At 46.2% G+C, this 15,894-nt stretch overlaps 1 protein-coding gene across 2 annotated transcripts; it reads right to left on the minus strand.

Moving 5' to 3' along the window:
- Window positions 1–11,117: 11,117 nt before the first annotated feature.
- Window positions 11,118–15,320, minus strand: RPL11 (ribosomal protein L11). 2 transcript variants are annotated; one of them, XM_004285651.4, is made up of 6 exons: window positions 15,207–15,232; window positions 14,330–14,480; window positions 13,207–13,313; window positions 12,769–12,900; window positions 11,625–11,735; window positions 11,118–11,192 (listed from the first exon to the last, which is right to left on the minus strand). In XM_004285651.4, the coding sequence occupies exons 1-6, from the start codon at window positions 15,210–15,212 to the stop codon at window positions 11,163–11,165; spliced, it is 537 nt and encodes a 178-aa protein (XP_004285699.1). In that variant the 5' UTR covers window positions 15,213–15,232; the 3' UTR covers window positions 11,118–11,162. The 2 variants fall into 2 exon arrangements, with proteins under 2 accessions (XP_004285699.1, XP_049571150.1); XM_049715193.1 differs by having other exon boundaries at window positions 11,118–11,735; window positions 15,207–15,320.
- Between the last annotated feature and the right edge of the window lie 574 nt (window positions 15,321–15,894).

Below are 15,894 nucleotides of genomic sequence, written 5' to 3' on the forward strand. Positions count from 1 at the left end.
CAGCAAAATTACAAATTAAAATTTGCTACAGACTTCTAGGTTTGCTTGCAAATAGCTGTAATTCTGACTAAAACTCACAAACACCAGACGCCACTCAGCTATCTCTACTTGCCATCCCCTCTCCAACTGCCTCATTTCAGGTCACATCATCTTACATCAGGAGTATGGCAAAATGTTCCTGGTGCTTCTGCCTCTGGCCAGTCTTAATGCCCCTGGTAACCCGCTGCTAGGAGGAGCTTTCTAAACACAAAGGAAACTGATAATCATTTGACCATTTGTGTCGTAATAACTTCACTTACATTATTTTCACTCTTCATAATAACCAAGTCACATAGGAATATCTATGCCTACTTATCAAAGAAACTGAATTCAGAGAAATTATGAAACTCACCAAGATCGGAAGGTTATTAAGAGCCAGGACTGGGATTCCATCCCTGCTCTCTGCGGCTCCAGAGCTCGTGCCCTCCGCATTACAGCCAGCGGCTTCCCAAAGCCTTCCTGTCCTGCCCCCAACACTGCTCTCGGCTCCAGACACAACTTAACATCCTTCTTCCTGCTTCCATACCTTAGTGATCACTATTGCCTTGTCTGAAATGACTTTCCTCAACCCTTTTCTTTGTCTGGTTCACTCATGACACCGACATTTAAATCAAGTGAGTTTTTTGTCATCAACTGCCGCCGCCCCTGCACCCCCCCCCGCCACACACACACACACACACACACACACACACACACACACACACACACAGTAATCACAGAACAGCCTGAGCAAACCTCTGGCACACCATCCATCAGTTTTCTAACCTGCTGTATCCTAAAGTATGGGGTGGGTACATGGACACAATATTAAATAATATTGAATCGCAAAGTGAGAAAGGTATCCCCTTTCCATTTCTCTTTTAATCTCTGACTACAAGGAGGAAGTTTCAGTGCGGTGGTGGTGATCAGGTGGTGGGGAAGAGCACGGCCCCTGGAGCCACACGGTCTGGGTTCACTCCCTGCTGTGCTACATAATAGCCATTGACTTCTCTGTGCCCCAACTTCTTCATCTGTACTACACAGATAAGAGTATAAATGGGGTCGTTCCAAGGATCAAGAGAGTTAATAACATTAACTCATTACCTGCCCAGGGTCGGTGCTCAGGAGCAGATAATTACTATAGTTCTCTTTAGCTCCTCTCTGACTACTGCTACTTATTCTTTCTTTTTTTTTTTTTTGCGGTACGCAGGCCTCTCACTGTTGTGGCCTCTCCCGTTGCGGAGCACAGGCTCCGGACGCGCAGGCTCAGCAGCCATGGCTCACGGGCCCAGATGGTCCGTGGCCTGTGGGATCTTCCTGGACGGGGGCGCAAACCCGTGTCCCCTGCATCGGCAGGCGGACTCTCAACCACTGCGCCACCAGGGAAGCCCCCAGAGCCTTTTTAGCAGGCAACAGAAGCTAACCAGCTACTGATACTGATGTTCCATTTATAGTAGGATATAAAGAGATATAAATTTAACAATTAAGTCCCTTTAAAATAAACATTAGGCAATAATACAGGTGGTACCTGGATATGGCAAAAAAATAATAATAAAAGCAGTATTGGAACGAATAAAATTAGAGAAGTATACTCAAGTGTTCTCACACACACACATACACACACAGATAACTATGTGAGGTGATAGGTGTGTTGGTTAACTTGATTGTAGTAATAATTTCACATGTATACATATACCAAATCATCACATTGTATACTTTAAATATATATAATCTTATTTGTCAATTATACCTCAATAAAGCTGAGGGAAGAAAAGCTGTGGAAGCATATTGTTGATTTATTCCCTTGTCTCCCCCACTAGACTGGGAGTTCCTCGGGGACACAGACTAACTTTCATTGCTGTATCCCCCAGATCCCAATACACTGCAGGCCCACAATATGAATTTGCTGAATGAATGAGTTACAGAGAAGTATACAGCCTAGTTCAGTAGTTCTCAAAGAATGGTTCCTGAATCGACCATCTAGCCTCAGTATCAACTGGGAACCTGTTAGAAATGCAGATTCTCAGACACCACCCCAGATCTACTGAATCAGAAACTCTGAGGGTGGGGTCCCAGCAGGCTGGTTTTTACAAGTCTTACAGGAGATCCTAATGCGCTCTTAGGTTTGATCATCACTGATCTGTAAGACAAAGATACAGAGCAGGGCTGGAAGACAGCCCAGACAGAAGCCAGAAAGCAAGAGCAGAGGTGAGAGGAAGCCGCTCGCATGACAGCAACTCTGTATCAGGACAGACCCGCAGGTTGAGACGCTGCCAGGAAGAGCAAAGATTCTATCATGGAAAAGATTAGTTCCTTGTGGATCCACCAAGTACCAGGCCAGGAAACCAGGCCATCTGGGCTGGGCTTGGCTCTGCCTTTAACCAGCTGTGTGATCCTGAACATGGCCCATTAGCTCTCAGCCTGTTTCTTCACCCATCGATGCTCCACTGAGAGGGTCCTGCCCTTCAGGAGTGTTCCTCCATATTTGGTGCGGGACTCTCCCAGATGATTCTTTCACTCCTTCTCTAAGGCCTAACACCTCTCCCCCCATCCTTACTCTCCTGCTTCACTGAGAAAATGGAAGCTCAGTCAGAAGAGAATGTCCATGGATCTCCATCCCACATCCACCACCTACCAACATCTACACCCACATACTCAGCCTCTTGACTTTACCAGCCACAGTTCTACCCAAACTGAACCCCTTCACTTGTGTGCTAAAAGTAACCCCTCTCGCTTATTCAAAGGTATTGCTACAGCACATCTCCCCTCTCCCACATCAATTTTTTATTTTCTTACTGGACTTTTCCAATCACCAGAAAAAGCTATTTCACCCATCTTTGCTCCCCTTGACAGCAAAACTCCTCCTAAGAGCTGTCTATACCAGCTGTCTCCAGTCACTCTGCTCAGGCTGTCACCTCTACCACCCTGCCAGCACCTCTCCAGTCAAGGTCCCTACTGCCTCCACGTTGAGAAATCTAATGGTCAATTCTCAGTGCTCGCTTTACTTGACCCACCGGCAGCACTTCCCTGAGCTCATCACATCCTCCTCCCGCACGTGTTCTCACTTGGCTTCCAGGACCCCAAACTCTTCTGTTTTTCCTTCTACTTTAGTTAGTCCCTCCTTCTGAGTCTCCTTTGTCAATTGCTCTTCTTTTCCCAGACCTCTTAATGCTGAAGTACCCCAAGGTTCAGTCCTGGGTCGTCTTTTCACCACACCCACTCCTTTATGATTTCATCCAGTCTCAAGACTTTAAATATGGATATCCTGATGCTGAAGACCGCCAAACACATGTGCAGCCCAAACTCCAGACTCTGGGCTGCCTATTCCACATCTCCCCTTGGATGATTAATAGACGTGGTAATCATGTTCAGAACGGAATTCCTAGTTTCCTGTCGAATCTGCTCCAAACACAGCCTTCCCTATCGAAATTAATGGCAACTCTGTATTTTCTGTTGCTTAGGCCAGAAATTTTAATCATTCTTGATTTCTCTTTCTCTCACATCGCTCATCCATCCATTCAAAGAAATCCTGCTGGTTTACCTTCTAAACCTATTATCTGACCATTTCTCACCACCTCCAATACTGCCACCATGTCAGACCCAACATGATTGGATTATTGCAATACTTTCTAACAGGCCTTCCTGCTTCTACCCATTCCCCCATATTCCAGTCTCCAACAGCAGAGGTAGCTTTAAAATGGAAGTCAGATCATGTGATACGTCTGCTCTAACTCTTCAGAGTGATCCGTTTTACTCACAGTGAAGGCCAGAGTCTTTAAAATGGCTTATGAAGCCCTACACAAGCAGCTTCCTCACCCGCTTACCTCTCTGACCTCATCCCCTCCTACTCTGCCTGGCTCTACTGGTCTCTGTGCTACATACCCCTCTGGTGGAAGGCCTTTGCTCTAGCTGCTCCCTCTCTGGAAAGCTCTACCTCACAGATCCATTTGGCCAACTCTTACCTCCTTCAAGTCCTCTCAAACCTCACTTTTTCAATGAGGCCTACCCTGACCACCTTCCCCATCCCCCTTTCCCCACCCTACTTTTTCTTTTCTCCACAGCGCACATCATTTTATGACATACTTTATAATTTACTTGTGTCTTGTTTATTATCCATCTCCTTCCACTAGAATTTAAGCTCTACGAAGGCAGAAATCTTTTGTTCTTTTGGCCACGCCATGCGGCATGAGGGATCTTAGTTCCCCGACCAGGGATCGAACCCATGCCCCCTGCAGTGGAAACACGGAGTCCTAACCACTGGACCGCCAGGGAATTCCCAGAAATATTTGTTTGTGTTTGCTGATATAGCCTAACTTTAAACAGTGCCAGGCATACAGTAGGCACTCAAAAACTTTACAGAATAAATGACTTAAGTAGGACACATTTTTTTAGATAGTTACATATCTATTTAGTATATTTACTGGAGAACAATATACTAGAAGTAGGGGAATTCCCTGGTGGTCCAGTGGTTAGGACTCAGCGCTTTCACTGCCGTGGCCCTGGGTTCAATCCCTGGTCAGGGAACTAAGATCCTGCAAGCTACATGGCATGGCCAACTAAAAATATATAAAGTAATATAATAAACATGTCAAACCTGTAAATTCAGCGACAGGTCCTTTTATGACTTTTAAAGAAAATATCTGGTAAATAACAGTACTTCAGAAGTAAACTAGAGGTGGTTTACAAATTGAGAAACTCTGCCCGCTATATGCAGACAGGCAAATTCAAATCCTCTACCATTCTAGAGGGCCTTCGCAGCATGAGGGATACATCCTAGAACTTTCAAACCTGACTGTGCACACAAATCATCTAGGAAGGTTGTTACAAAAAGGATTCCTACTTCTCCTCGAAGCTCTTTGGGGTTGGGGCTGGAATCTGTATTTTAAACATATGTCTCAGGTGATTCTCCTGCAACCAGTCCAGTGCTGGGCAAGGATTAGGACTTAGGGACTGCTGGACCAGATCACCTCTGAGGGCTCTTCTAGCTCAGAAGTTCTGACTTTGTGATTGAAACACAACTGACTACCCTGGAAAGCAGGATTTTTCAAACTGCAGATTTAATGGGTTAGAACCAGCATCAGGAAAAAAAAAATTAACAGAACAGACTATAAAATGAGAATGCATTGCCTGCAGTAAGGGTATTGTTTCATGAAATATTTTTCAGAGGTGAGTATATATGTATTTAATAAAGTGGTGATATAAAATTTGTGTGTGTGGGGCAGGGTGCTGTTGTCAAAAAACTCTGAAAGCTATTGTTGTTGAGAGAACGAATCTCAACTTTCAGTGCTGCAAACTGCTAAGCCCCACAAAGTTCAAGTCTCTGAGTGGAGTTCAGGAATCTGCATTTTTAACAGCTGACTGATGCAGGTGGCCCTAGACCACACTTAACTGAGCTCTGTGAACTCAAACCCGCCCCCAGGACCCAACTCATGCAGTGCTTTTCAACACTGGGGGAGGGGGAAGAAGGGGGTTGGAATGCCCTGGGAAGGAGCAAATCCCAGCCCTCCATTTTTTGGGTGGTGCTAAGGGATGATCTGGAAAAGCATAGTTAATATCACTGTACTGTAATATTGGGGAGGAACCCTATTTTGTTCTTTATAACATTAGAAAGGACACTGGATTTTTTTTCTACCTGAGAAGTGGGGGAAGGAGGAACGTGTACTTTTTGTCCACTTTAGCAGCAAGGACTGTATCTGTCTGGTTCAATGCCATGCTTCAGGGAGGTAAGCACTCAAGTATTTGCTGAATGACTAAGGAGAGAAATGCTGAACTGAGAGAACAGGAAGCTGTGCCTGGTTCCTCTCCAAGTTACTGTCATTCTCAATGTCCAATTTTTTTGAAAACAACCCTCTGAATCTGAGCTTACTCAGCGCCTCTACAGTGAATAACCCTCATCCTCATCTTTCCTTTCCCAGGAAAGAGAAGCACTCAAGTCTCAGAATAAAACCTCTTACGTTTAAGCCTACCACAGACCAAAGAATATATATTCAATAAATATGTAATATTTATATACTGATAACAGCTCCTACTATGTGATTTACGTATACTACCTTTAATTCTTGAAAATAACCCTGAAAGGTAGGTGCTGACCTATTTTACACAAGACCTTAGGCCCAGAGACGTTGGCTGACTTGCCTGAAGTCTCACCCAGGTAGTAAGGGGCAGTGTTGCTGGCGGTGCCCTATCTGAGCAACAAGCTGGTCTCGGAGGTCAGACACTGGGAGCGCACAGTGAGACGCAACCTTGTGCCTGAGGTTACAGAACATGAGTTACAAAATGCACACACCTCCCATTCTCAAGAACTTTCTTCCTATAACTCAGTAGTTACTTGGGTGTTTGTCCCTGTAGACCCAGTCTTTGAAAAGTAAAGACCAACTCCATTGCTATGATTGTCAGCCCTCTTGGGGACTTGGAGAATGTAGGCTAGCATTTTGTGGGCCTGTCAACCTAATTTCAAGGAAAATTTAATGGAAGTATATTTCAAGGGGCAGATGTGTGGTTTAACCTTATTACAACAGAAGCTATAAAAAGGTTTAACCTTATTACAACAAGAGCTATATAAAACTGTACAAAAAGACAGCCGGTCTCTATGTCCTCATCATCCTAACACCTCACAGTTATGAAAACTAAATGAGATAATATGCATGTCAGGAAAGAATCCCAACCAACATCTGGGAAGGCACACCCCCTCCCCCAGGTGACTGCCTGGACCACCACCCTCAGAGTAACAGCTGTTGCACAGCCATTTCCTAAAATGAGACTTGGAAAAGGGGTGAAGTGGCAGCGAGTGGGACCTTTCGTAGAAAGCAAGTCTACACTATCTGCCAGGGACCTGCAAGGGATCCGAGATGCTTACATTCCAAATTCTGGGCTCTTACCCACTGTGATATACCGTGTATTGATTAAGCAGAAGCAGAAGCAGTTTTTTTTCTTTTAATAGGTGCTTTTTAATTAACTGATTGTTTTCAGTTATTTTGGAGTACAATAAGAAATTTGGAATTTTGAAAATAGAGAGATGTATAAACCATATTTCATTTCCTCATAGAATTACACCCCGTTTTTTACATATAGATCCATAAGAAATTGCACACATAGAAAACAATACAGGAAGCAGAACCAATCTTTAAAAGCAAAAAACAGAAATACACTACAGGAAAACATTTCCAGAGGCAGTCACCACAATATTAAAAGGGTTAGAAGTCATGTTATCAAAGCAATGTGTTTAGCAGGGTAACCGGGAGAGTCTAGAACATCATTTCTGCTCAGGTTGTCGAATGCCTTTGCCTTTTAAGCTACTTTCAGATTCCAGGTAACTGTTGATGTATTTATTACATAACAAGTTAAACCAATAGTGATAAATATAATCCTAAATCATGTTATACAAGGTCCTTAATTGGTACAATCACACATTATTTTTGTTCAGATATGTAAAAACACAAACCATCTGCATTTGTTTCCTAAGCTTTCCTGCACCTGCACCTTGAACAGTCAAGTTCAGTCTTCCTGGTGCCCCCAGGTACCTCAGGCTGGATTCCCCTCTGACAACCACAACCTTGGTTTCCATAACAAGCTGCTCTTAAAGTGGTACTGTACCCCCAGGCACCAGCTAGGTCCCCAGCGGCAGGCAGTTTACACTACTTGTGGGTGGTTTCTGGGCCCTGACCTCACCATTCACCTAGGCGGCCTGGGCCTTAAGCCTTTCAGACTCAGGCCCCTCTGGCAGCCTACTCATTGTAGTCTTTACTCACCAGTCGGCTAGAGCGCCTCTGTGTACACACGGAGTTTAACAGGTTGGGACTAGCGGGTGGTTAAGCTGGAGGAAAAGGCAAAAGCACAAAACCCAATAGGCTTTGCTATAGAGGGCAAGAGAGGCTGAAATTTGCTGTTACTTGCCTATGGTCACGACGCCGGCAGAAGCAGAGCAGAAATTATATAACACCATCCAACAGCTTTAAGATACAAGAACCTTACACACACTCACTGGACAGAGGGCCAAGAAAACAGCACAACAGTGCTTCTACCGGGGCAGTTCTGTGGAGCTGACATTCCTGACACTTGGTGCCGGCTGCATGGATTAAGGTAGGATGGCCTATACAGCTAAAGGATGGCACGTTATGAAGCCACTGTAATGACATGAGAACACCTTATGTTAAGAGGAGAAAAAAGCGCACAGATTATAGCTATAGTTTCCTCTCAATTTGGTTTTTTTTCAAAAAAAAAAGGCCGGAAGGTAACATGAGCCATGTTTGTGAATTAGCATTTCCAATGGAGAAACTGTCTTTAGTCTTGTGATTCTCATGCAATCATTTCTGACTGAAGTTATCTGGCACGTTTTCTACCTAACAGCTCAAAACAGTAACATATGCACATGTATGATTTCCTGTGACTACACTTCCCTGGCTGGATTTTGATCTCTCCCGTCCGTTTGGCTATCCGATGTGGATGACGTGCCAGCATCCTGGAACAACAGCCCACGTGGTCCCTCCCTTTCTGCCCTAGTTCCCCTTCCTGAAGTCTGTCTCGCCAAACAGCTGGAGCCTCCAATGGCGGGCTCTGCGATCTGGCTCCGCACAGGCCTGACCTGACTATTCCCTCGCTCCCTCTGGCTGTGGTCTCCCTGCTGCTCCTCAACCAGACTGGGCCCTGCTAGCACAGCTGGCTAGCTAGCCCATCATGTAGCTAAAGTCATCAGTAACCACCCTGTAACTACCCCCATAGCACATCACACATTTGTGATCGTCCCGAATGGCGGACTATTTGATACCCTTGACCTCCAGTAGCCCATAGCAGCCCTAGTTACTGTGATAACCAAAAGCCCACCCCCACAAATATCCAAATACCCCAGGATGGGGAGGGGCAACACTGCCCCAGTTTGAGAACTCTACCCCAAAGGGTAGTTGCAGGACTACAACATTCATTCATCCAAGCAGCATCTAGTGTTCCCGAGCCTGAAACTGGGATAGACAGATGCCCGCCAGGGACACTACCTTATTCTGGACAACCACATGTAGCGTGGGTCCAGAGTCACCTAACATCTACCTAAGTTTTCATGGGCAGTAGCTGAGGAAATGAGAAAAACCACACAGCAGGAACTTCATAAAACTAAACTTATGAAAGAAGTCTCCCCGTTATGCCTTCCCTCTCTGTTTTGACCTAGGATGCGGTCAGCGCTTCTACTCTTTAGTATGCATACATATCACCTACAGATCTTGTTAAAGGAATTCGGGTCTGAGGTGGGGCCTATAGGAGTTCTAACAACCCCCAAGTGATCCAAGCAAGCTCGACCCAAACATCAATGCTTCAGACCCTGTGTGACATTTGTCTGGAAGCCAAGCTTCTAATCAGAGGGCGGGTAAGCTTTCCTGGCACTGCTGCTCTAAACTGGTTTAGGAAGCGTCCTCACCTGTTCCAGTTCCCAACATGTTTCATCACTCACCTAAAATACCACTGCTAGAACCATGAGTAAAATCCAGCTAGTCTCCAAACTCCCTAGGGCCTTTTTCCCTCTGGGCCAGAAGCCCAGGCGGTTTAATTTTTAAATGGGAAGTGAACTCAACTGAGTACACAATACAGCAGGAACAAATGGAGGGTGGGCAGGTGTACACTGTTAAACTAAATAGTACCACAAGCTTAAAAACACAGCTACACGGCAAATGGCTAACAGTAAAGAGCACAAGGACGGCAATACTATCAGGACTTCCACTTTCTACGTTTCATTTTCCTGCAGTGCTTTATTTAGATGAAACTAGCATACACTCCCACCTCTGGAAAATATACTGACTTCCCACAGCAGCTAGCACCCAGTCCTAGTTAACTAATATATTCACCAAGAGTTACTTTGTTCTCTAAGATGTTTATTCCAGTTGTAGTTGTTAGTGTAATTACAGATGTTTAACAATGAGGTGCACCCACCTGTAAAAGTGAAGCTGAATCACAAGAATTGGGCTCGTTCACAAGTCTTTACTCCATTTACAAAGTGGGGGCCCACAGTAAAAGACTGAGAAGTGAATGCACATTGATGTTTTAAGTGAAACAAAAAGTTTATGCTAACACATTTCATGATTCTCTCCTTTAAGCATCTGGATCTGATGCCTAAGACTTTATCAGGAAGACCAAGTAGTATCTTCATAAACAGTTGCGCATACCAAATAACTTCAAGGTTTAAAAATACCTACGAAGGCAGCTATTAAATTAGAGAACCATTTAACAGCAACGAAAAGGTGGCCCAGGGACAACTGAACTCATTAGTCACAAGTGAGTAAATTATTGAGTTAACTTGTGCTCAAAATTTAAACTATGAACCACTGGCCAAGTATTGTGTCCAATAGAGAAATGGTGGCTTTTGAATGTCACTGCTTCAGTGACCTGGTAAAGTACAGGCAAGACACGTTCCACTTTCACACCAAAGGGGGAGCAAACTGGTTAAGAGTAACATTTCTCACAGATGATAACACAAAATTGATCCCTTTTGAGCACTTTGTGCCTGGTACAAGTTTAAGCATCCTACAAGTATCAAACCATTTAATCCTGAGGGATATAACCATTATTGCCTTCACGATACACACGGGGAAGCTGAGGCAGATTTAAACACAGCTAATAAAATGCAGGGCGAGGAATCACATCCATGCAATGTGTCTCAAAGACCACTCCCTTTCTCTACTTATAGTCTCATCAACTCTAGATTCTCATTTTAAAGGAAAACTGAGTCCAATATTTAACCCCAAGCACCACACCAAAGCCTCTGATCCTTTCAGACATCGTTGCTGGTTAAAACCTCTAATGAAGAGCAGAATCGCTGAACAGAGGGGAGCCCTGCACCCCACTTTAATCAAGGCTCTAAATTCAAACCCAGCCCCAACCATTCCCTCCCCTCTACAGTCAGTTTCCACGGGGTCACTGCACCACAGCCTGTCAACAAGGGTGAGCACAGACAGTGCTGCGGAAGTTCTCAGGTTTGGATCTGCCAGGAAACACTGGCATCCAATCAGGGGTGACAGGGTTGTTACCAGCTACTCCCATCGAAGCTTTAAGTGGCTTGAGGTCCAAGGACTTGAATATGGCCAGGCTCCTTTCACAGAACACACAACAGTAATTGTACATTTCACTGAAAACTTTTTATTAGCCTTTTGGATAGAAACGGGAATTTACTTGCCAGGAAGGATGATCCCATCATACTGAAAGAGAACAGATTTTATTTTTTCAGAACAGGCGGTTAACAGTAAAGACTGCAGCAATGGCTAACGTTCAAGAATTCAAATCAGGTACATGAACTTCGGCTTTGAATCCCATATCCCCAAACAGGAAGCTGGCCATCTTTAACAATTGCTACACTATGCTCAACTGCACTATACCCTGAGAAAAGGGGCTCCTATTAAAGCCATATTCCTCCCCTTCCAGCTATCTGCATTCACAGGGCTGGGGAGAAAGCCTGGTTCTGGGTGTTCTTTTAAACCACCAACCCTGGAAGCCCATTTTCCAAGTTGCCCAAATGTTCCACCTTTAAAAGAGCTACCCACCAAAGGGCGCTAGACTTTGCATCCCCGTATCCCAACTCCATCCACCAACACCACATTCCACCACTTCACCTGAGACAGATCAAGCTTTACCTTCTGCTGGAACCAGCGCATGGCCTCCTCTTTGCTGATTCTGTGTTTGGCCCCAATGCAGCCTGTCCTGCGCTTCTTGTCTGCGATGCTGAAACCTGGCCTACCCAGCACCTGTCCCAGGAATAACCAACAGTCACCTAGCCAGCTCAGAGTCAAGAGCAGATGGACAAGACTCACACATTGGAGTGACTCATCTTCAAGAGTTACCTGGTGGCCCAAGAGACCCATGATCTCAGTGTCTGATGGAACCTGCATCCTAGATGACACATCGCCTTCCTATACACTATAGGTCTGCTCTGGAGGCTGGACTTGCAGCTCCTCCCTGCTCCCCTACCTAACTTCCAATGGCAGCTAAGGATTCACCACTGCCCCCATGCCCCAAAGCACTTTTATTTAAAAAAAAAAAAGCAAATAAATTTTACTCCAACATGTGCATTGTAGAAATCTTAAACTTCCAAGAAGCACAAAGAAATAACTATTTCTCTCCTCTGCTTCAGCTCAAAAGTGCTTCTTAAAGGTTTGTCATCCCCCGTGAGCACCCAACTCTCACCACCATTTCTCTGGATATTCAAATCTAGTATGAAGACTGCTGCCATCCTTCAGGTTCATACTAGTCAGGACTTCAGGGTTTTGCCATTTATTTACTTTGATGGTTGGACCAAAACATTACAGTGACACAAATGGTCACGTCTCCATTAAAATCCCCATCCTGAGCAAACAGCCCCATCGTCAAACCTGCTTCCACGTCCTCTGGATGGAAGCCACCCCATTCCCAGAGTCTAAGGGAAGAAGCAGGGAAAGGGCAGCCTCAGTGCAGCCAACCCAGACGCCAAATGCAACCCCAATACCGTCTCTCAAATTTCCAGTTCAGTGGCTGCATGGAACTGTTTCCTTCGCCCACCTTTGAGCAACATCAGTGCTTGCTAGATCCTAGACCGTAAACGTCACGGATCTTGTCCATCTAGTTCACAGTGCTATATCCCCACACCTGCCACAAACGAGGTGTATCTTCCCAAGGGAGAGAAGACAGACAACACTCAGAGCCCCAACCCAACATGTCACCATCAAGATAGCACACATGAAATAAAGGAGGAACAGACTGCACTCTCACAGACCAGGAGTAGAAAAGGTTAAGTATTCATACCACATAGAAGTCCAGGCCGTAGATACCAATGCTTGGGTCATATTTGATCCCCAGATCGATGTGTTCTTGGATCCCAAAGCCAAAGTTGCCAGTGTCTGAGAAGTTATTTTTTCTTAACTCATACTCCCGCACCTGAGGGAAAAACACGCAGCAATCACTCCCTGCCAACTCTACCCCGCAATAACGAGCTCAGCTTGCAACACTCAGGACCCCCAAGACACAATTCCATGTAATTTGGCCAGCAACAAAATCTGATATTCCTACTACACCAAATCACAGCTATGGACTTCATATAACTACTAACTTTCAAAGGGAAGGGAAAAACCCTTTAGAAGTTCAAAAAAGTCAGAAGACAGAGCATTAAGTGCAACTACTACCACTGTAACTATGTGCTAACTGGTGCTCTTCAGTATCATCCCACGGAGGGATCAGCCTCACCTTCAGACCTTTCTCCAGGATTTCTTCTGCCTTGGCCCCACGGACTGTGCAATGGACGGCAATTTTTTCATTTCTTCTGATGCCAAAGGATCTGACGGTGTATCTAGCTGCAGGCAGGGGTAACAAGGAGTCAGCTGTTATCATACTCCCACTGCACTCCCCTCTTCCCCAGAAAATCACCTCCATGACTCCAAAGTGACATTAAGTATCCATTCACATTCTAAAGTGATGTTCTAATCAGTGTCAACTTGTATCAGTTAATCAGATTCATTTGTAACACAGAAACAGATTTTCCAACTTCCAAGTCACTCAGCCATACTTGAGTGATTACGACCTCAGAGCCATAATGTCAAAGTCTCAGGGAGGGCAAGTTCATAACCAGTATAAGCTAAAGGAAAATGACCATGCATTCTACTAATAATGTTTATTAATAATAGCTAATATTTGCTAAAACCTTATTGTATCCCCATTTCACAGAAGCCGTGAAAGGTTAACTTGCACAAGATCAGTTGGTAGTAAGAGGCAGGCTGTGATTCCAAGGACTTGCCATATTCCATTACCCCAAAGCAATGAAACTCTAAAAACGAAAAAATGTAACAACAGTAATGCCTACACTGTGCTTGGTATGCAGCAGGCATTTCATGTAACCTATCCTGTCCCCCGCGATCTTGTAATGCAAGTACTACCATCCCCTGTATGCAAATAAGGAAGCTGAGGCCCAGAGAAGCCAAAGTCACAGACTAGCAAGTGATGGAGCCGGAATGCGAACCAGGTTAGTCTAGGGACACAGCCCTGTTCTAGCTGTAGCCTATGTAACCCTAACTGCTAATCAAGCCAAATACCATTTTCTGCATTCCCAACATTTCCACGCTACCTCATACTCTCGTTACTTGCAAAAACCTCTACTTGGGCTAGTCTTAGCTTAATCTCGGCTCATACAAAATCTGGTATTCCAATACCACTCCTATGTTGGAAGGGAGATACCTCTTGGGAAGCTCAGGAAGGCAATACTTTAAAGAGATATCACCTTCAAAACGGGTACAAAACAGGCTTGACAGCAGGCGAGGTAAGAAACATCCCGACATCCCCAGCCACTAGCCCTTCCCTGCCGGCCACGACTCACCTTTGGAGAACACAGGGGTCTGGCCTGTGAGCTGCTCCAGCACCTTGGCTGCCCGGGTCAGCCTGTCTCCACTCTCCCCCACGCAGATGTTGAGGCAGAGCTTGCGGATGCGAAGTTCCCGCATGGGGTTCTCCTTCTCCCCTTGATCCTGCTGCAACAGGGAAGCGCAGCCGTCAACACACACAACCCCGCCGGAACTGCCAGCCTAATATTTATACTTAGCGCATTTCCGCTCATCCCAAATAGTCCCGAAAGCCCTAAAGGTTCAAGAATTAGCACCACGTTTGTGTGGGAAGCACCGAGGAAGACATCTCGGGGTCTTGTTTTCTCCTTCCCCCACGCACGGAACGGGTGAACAGAAACAGGACAGGTACCGAGTGGAAAAGTTACAGACAATGCGGATGAACCCCAAGGGGCTCAAAGTGTAAGGTGACGGAGGGCGCCCCGTTACACGGCCGGTGAGGAGTGAGAAAACAGCACGTGGTTGGGCAGCGTCCCCCGAAGCCTGGCCTCTGCCCCGAGGAGGAACCGGCTGAGGCTCCCCAGCACCAGGAAAGTTTCAAGTCCCGGGGCCCAGCAACAGGTCCGAACCCCGCGTCCCAAACACCCCTCCGATCGCTCCACTGGCCCTCGCTGCAGCCTGCGGGCCGTGCTTCTGGGCCTCCCGCGGCTGCCCCGAGCCTGCTCCTGGGAGGATGGGAGGAAGGCGACAGGGTCCAGCTCCGCGGCCTCGGCTCGTATGGCTCTGCCAGTTTCGGCACGGCCGGCATCGCGGTCTCCGTTCTCCTCGGGCGGCGGGAGAGGTAACCCCCGCAGGCTCCGCCGGCCGTGGATGGAAGCGGATGAAGGGAAGCAAACCCACACCTCAGCTACTCACCGCCATGACGGGAAACAGGAAGAGAAAGTGAGACTTCTGAGCCAGGGCCTTATGGGCCAGAAGGCGGACCCTTTTCCCAGGCTAACCAGCGAGATGAGGGAGAGGAAGAGAGGCGCGTCTGGAGCCGCGTAGAGTCGGCTTCCCCCTCGTGGACACAGATGTCAACTGCAAGTGACGCTGGCTGACCACTGGGGCGTGGGCTTATCCAAAAACCGGTTTTTAAAGCTCCCTGAACTGGCATTTCCTTGAATTTCCGGTCCCCAGGGATGCTGTTCCCGCCCACAGCCTCAGGTACGGGTGGTTCTTGGCGTGTTGAGACTGCCAGAATACACTGTCAATTATGCAAATTATGAAGTAACAGTTTTACTCTGTAACAGTGTAAACAAATGGCATTTAAATATTTAAACAGTAGTTAGAACAGAGTGTTGGCTTAAGAGTCCTGAGCTGTGAAGACAGGCAGATGTGGTCCTGTCTTCGCTAGCTCAGTAGCTATGAGATCTTGGGCAGGTTACTAATTATATCTCCTTCAGCCTCAGTTTCCCTCAGCTTTAAAATTGGTACTTATTGGGCTTCCCTGGTGGCGCAGTGGTTCAGAGTCCGCCTGCCGGTGCAGGGGACACGGGTTCGTACCCCGGTTCGGGAGGATCCCACATGCCGCGGAGCGGCTGGGCCCGTGAGCCATGGCCAC

This window comes from Orcinus orca, chromosome 1 (assembly GCF_937001465.1).
Source record: "Orcinus orca chromosome 1, mOrcOrc1.1, whole genome shotgun sequence".
Classification (NCBI taxonomy): domain Eukaryota; kingdom Metazoa; phylum Chordata; class Mammalia; order Artiodactyla; family Delphinidae; genus Orcinus; species Orcinus orca.

What these genes read in the sequence shown, in the direction of transcription:
- RPL11 (XM_049715193.1), bottom strand. An exon ending in GACCCCTGTGTTCTCCAAAG is followed by an intron (nt 13,314 to 14,329) that starts GTGAGTCGTGGC and finishes CCCTGCCTGCAG; the next exon opens with CTAGATACACCGTCAGATCC. An exon ending in TCCTGGAGAAAGGTCTGAAG is followed by an intron (nt 12,901 to 13,206) that starts GTGAGGCTGATC and finishes TTTTTCCCTCAG; the next exon opens with GTGCGGGAGTATGAGTTAAG.